The 5000-nt window shown below is 33.3% G+C and overlaps 1 protein-coding gene across 5 annotated transcripts in view; it reads left to right on the top strand.

Annotated features, from left to right (window-relative positions):
- The window catches only part of PICK1 (protein interacting with PRKCA 1), a 16928-nt gene that overhangs the window by 9166 nt on the left and 2762 nt on the right, over window positions 1-5000 (top strand). For 3 of the 5 annotated variants that reach the window (XM_043009326.2, XM_043009327.2, XM_086549459.1), the window contains 5 exons: window positions 2361-2472; window positions 3519-3647; window positions 3866-4139; window positions 4270-4403; window positions 4586-4779. In XM_043009326.2, coding sequence (XP_042865260.1) covers window positions 2361-2472; window positions 3519-3647; window positions 3866-4139; window positions 4270-4403; window positions 4586-4779 — 843 coding nt within the window. Of the gene's footprint in view, window positions 50-2360; window positions 2473-3518; window positions 3648-3865; window positions 4140-4269; window positions 4404-4585; window positions 4780-5000 lie in introns of all 5 variants that reach the window. The other 2 variants (XM_043009325.2, XM_086549460.1) reach the window with 1 other exon arrangement.

The following is a 5000-nucleotide window of genomic DNA, read 5'->3' as shown; positions in this document are numbered from 1 at the left end:
GTAATGAAAAAGAGAGATTTTTGTTTGGATTTCGTATGGAAAACAAGATGTAAGTAAAATTGCAAGGAATCCAATTGGAAGAATGGTTTTGTAGAGGATTTTTACATCTTGTAGAAGGCCAAGTATTATGTCAGTCTGGTTTGCCAGCTCTGCATTAGGAATATAGTAGTATGTTTTAAGAGTTGGTGATAGATCAGTGATCAGATTTTTTTATATTTATATTTTTTCAGATACCCATATATGGTTGATGTTTTTTATATTAATTTATTATTGTTATTATTATTATTATTAATTTTTTTTTCCAAAACAAATTCCATTTCTTGTTATACTAACATCATTAATTGGAAGCATCTTTGAATCCTTAAATTCTTGATTCAACCAATCTGATCTAACATCTGTCATATGAAGATTTGGCCTTTCTTAACCCCTTCCAGAATTCGTTTGTGCAGTAGGTATTTAGAGACCCAAAAGACTTGAAAAGACAAGTATGGTCAAGCAGTAACTGTTTAAGCAGATTTGGTGACTTTGTGATTGTTTATTTGTTGTCGCCACATCCAAAAATACCATAAACTCTGTATGATGGAACTTACAGTAAACCATTGGTAAAATTTTAGACTTGAGAATTTTCTTTTTAATACCTCTCTACCTTCACCAGTGCTTGCTGTGTGGTTGTACTGGCTGCAAATAGCCATGCCTGGGACCAACATGTTTGGTACTGTGTGGTGATTTAATCTGTAACACATCAGGTTCGCCCCCTTATGTTTAAGCTCAGTATGTGTGACTTCCCAAATGCTACTGCGCATTGCTGTCCCTGTGTTGGTATCCCTTTGTAAGGAAGGGATTGTGTGTGTTTTTTGCACAAGAGGAGTCTGGCTTCAGTCCCCTATATTGCCACCCTAAGTTTAAACTAAGAAATACTATAGAGGTTACTCTGCTTCAGATGGGGTTAACATGACAAAGATTGGAATTTATTATTGGCTCAGACAGCTTGAACATGATCACATTCTAAGATTTGTAACATAAGTATAGTTATTTTTTTATATTTGATATTTCCTGTAGGTTGACAATAAATTGAAATTGTATACAAACAATGGATTTTTTTTCCTTGTTATGTGAAGTTTTCATATTCTCTACAGATAGCTAACTAATGAATGCATTAATTATTGTGAATAAGAATTGTTGAAGGAATGCTCACTCATAATTTTAGTATGAAAAATACATTGCTTTTAAAATTCACTTAAAGTTTAAGATTCGGAAAAAGATCTCTTGTGAGATCCTCTAATAGTCCCCCAAAGCACGTCTTTGTTATTTGTGTATTTACATTTTTTCAGACTCATGGAATCTACATTTTATGTCATATTTTCAGTTTGAGTTAGTATGACTAAAAGTCAGATCCATTCTCTTAGAAATTATGTATTTCCATCTTGTTGAAGTTGTCTGAACCACAATACCCTTTTTTGGCTTTCACTAAATATCTGAGTGAATGCTGCTCTGTCTCGGGGTCAGAAAATCAATAATTTTCAGAGTTTATTATTATTGAGATTATGGCATTTCTTTATATTGCAATTACTGAAGAACTATAAATGAAAGCAAATGGAATTTTGATATGAATTGTGCATCCTGAAGGGTTTTGCCATAGAACTCTAAAATTAACACATGCATACACACCTTGTACATTATGCATAAAGAAAAATAGATCCTCTGATCTTAAGATTTTACAGTAGAATAGTAAGAAAAGACAGGACCCCAGAATGGGACAGGTAAATATATTTCCACAAGTTCATGGATAGCCAGCCACTTGTGAGAGGAATGTATACTTGTCAAACTATAAGTCTTTCTCCCTTGATACTTTTGCTTCTTTAAATATTAAATAGCACACCCTTTTAGATATGCTTGGGCCTGCTTCTCTTCTTTCTGGCTATGTATCTAAAGACAGGATGATAATGATTACTTGCATGCTTTTTCATGTTGTTCTTGCTCTGTATATTGAATGCTTATAATGCATGGACAGCTTGCATGTTTTTACTTATTGTTAGAGTGTTGGTTATTGTAAGTCATGTATATCATAATTTCCCTATCTTGTAGATCTACAGTTATATTCTCAAGTAGCAATTGAATGTTTAAATGTTGTTGATAGTTGTATTTTCATATTTCCTTAAAAATAGAATATCAAACAGAGTTGTTATAGAGGCTAGAAATAGATTACTAGAGCTGTGGGTTTGGAGAAATGGTAGAAAAAATAAAAATGTAAGATGCACCTATCTACTATTATGCACATAACAAATTGTCATGTATTTGCTTATGATTTTTTTTTTTACTGACAATTTACTAACAACCTACTAACTAACATTATTTACCAGGGGTATGACAGTCACCTCAGGCAGTGTCAACCTTGAGAAAGATGACAGTAACCTCATCGGCATTAGTATTGGTGGCGGAGCTAAATACTGTCCTTGTCTCTATGTTGTACAGGTAATTTTGGAAGTAACATTTGCTTTATTTTTATTTTATTTTTTTAAGATTTTAAGATTATGATTTGTGTTATAAGGTTATTTTTGAAGTCGCTTATGCATGGTAAAATACTATAAGGAAAAATGCAGTTATCTCATTCTATATCAACATTTGGGGATGGGCCCAAACATCTTAAGATGTTTGTGTTTTCTATTACTTCTTAGACTTATGGTATGATATGTTAGTCTGTTTATGATATATTTGCAAAGTGATACTAATTAACATTTGGTATGATGGGCATCATAACTGAAGGAATAAATATTTCCTATAGCCTGTGATTTTAACAGAAGAAGAAATGCAATGTGAAGGTGATCAGACCCCACAATACATGCCTGTCACAGAGAGTAATGGGATTATAGTTTATGAGCTCCTGATATTTGTATCTAATTACGGGTGTCTAAATATTTTATGATAGGCAGTTGACTATTGTCTATATCTGTCATATTGCTTGTATTTTGTTTAAGGGCACAGCAATAATTGCAATTGCTAAAAAAAAGGCATTAGTCAGAGGAAAAAAAAAGAAAGATGACTTATAGTTTTACATGTCCATTTTATTTATGGGACTTGATGGGTAGGGCAAGAATCTATATAGTGATTATGTAATATAGTTGATTAGTTTTAGGACAGTTAGAGCTTTTCATTGTCTCACAACATATTTTCACCAGTTTGTTAAACTTTCCATGTGAAAGTTCAATATTAAAATGTGGTTATGATTATGTTAGTATGAATTATGTATCATTACAGGACTCAAAATTCTCAGAGACAATTATTTGTAATTGCATACTGTGATTTTATTTTATTTATTAGTCTCAAACGTCAGGGCAATTTTATAGGAATAATGAACTCGCATTAAGGGATTTCACTGCATTTAATCTTACCTTGTATTGTGATAAATATGGTGTCCTTATATTTGCTTAGGTAAATGATAATGTGTTGTATTATACAGTTTTTTAAAAGATATAAAAGAAAGAATGACCTAATCTCTCAAACATGATCTTCCACTGCAGGTCTTTGACAACACTGCAGCATCTCGAGATGGCACCCTACAGAGTGGAGATGAGATCACCGGGGTGAATGGAGTGAATGCGAAAGGGAAGTCGAAGCAAGAGGTCGCACAGCTCATACAGCGGTCAGAGGTATGCTTAGGTCTTATTTTTATTTAACTATATGTTGATTGTCCTGTGTGAAAAAAAGATTGACTTCCAATTTTTATATACAACATACTGTATGCTGGAAAAGGGATTTTAGACAAGGGTTGATTTGATTCATGTTTTTAAAGGCATTGCAAACATCAGAGTAACTTTATATAGCTGCATTGCTTAACAGATATTTATGGACATTTTTTTCTCAACAGGGCACTGTTACCATTCAGTACAACAAGTTACATGCCGATCCAAAACAAGGAAAAACTTTGGACATCGCCATGAAAAAGGTAAAGCACAGACTAGTGGAGAACATGTCTTCGTCTACTGCAGATGCCCTTGGCCTATCAAGGGCTATTTTGTGCAATGACTCTTTGGTGAAGAAGCTAGATGACCTTCAGAGAACAGAAGACATGTACAGGTCACTGATGGACCACACTAAAAGATTACTGAAGGCTTTCTTTGATCTCTGCATTGTGTATAAAAGTGAGTTGATATAATGAAAGTACATTAGAGAGGATGGTGGGCTTGATATTTTCTTATTTGGTTATATTATATGCTTCCTTTCTGTCAAACTGGAAAACCTTTAGTATATTAACATTATTGAACTTGACAGGATTTGGTGACATCTTCTGTGAAATTGGTGTCCGGGAACTCCAGCAGTCTGCAAATGAAGCTTTCAATCAGTTTGGTGAAGCCCACCGTCAGATGGAAAAGTTCGGAATCCAGATGCTGAAGAGACTGAAGCCTGTATGCTTTATTATTATTACATTTAGATTACAAAACAAAATTCAGCATTCCATCTTAATATAGTTATGTTTTAAATATCATTTATTATATGGATACAATAAGATAGTGACAGACAGAGTGTGAGTGTGGAAGAGTTTTTTCATGTTTTTGTATTTATTAGTTTACCCTAAAAACATTTTCAGATCCTAAGTGACTTGGGCACATATCTGCACAAGGCGATTCCAGACACAAGATTGACAATTAGACGATATGCAGATACTAAATTTGAATACCTCAGTTATTGCCTTAAAGTGAAGGAAATGGATGATGAGGAGATGCAGTTTGCTCAGTTGCAGGAACCTCTGTACAGGGTGGAAACTGGAAATTATGAGTATCGGTGAGTAACTTGTACTCTTAGATAAGTACTTGAATTCAAGAAATGAACAAACTTGCTGTAGTGGCTGTGAATAAGTCACATAAAGTAACCATTATATATGAAGTATGGTTAGTTGCAATTAAAATGTATATAGAATTATATTTATAATTAATTAATGTTTGATGTTTATTTCACTAAAATGAAACCCATATTGTGATTTAATTGGTAATTGCCCCCCAGTA

The sequence above is a fragment of the Penaeus japonicus genome, unplaced genomic scaffold, assembly GCF_977035675.1.
Source record: "Penaeus japonicus unplaced genomic scaffold, GWHDUDI00000001_assembly GWHDUDI00000022, whole genome shotgun sequence".
In the NCBI taxonomy this organism is placed as follows: Eukaryota; Metazoa; Arthropoda; class Malacostraca; order Decapoda; family Penaeidae; genus Penaeus; species Penaeus japonicus.
The sequence above is the reverse complement of the archived record's forward strand: the minus strand, read 5'-3'. Positions and strand labels throughout refer to the sequence as shown.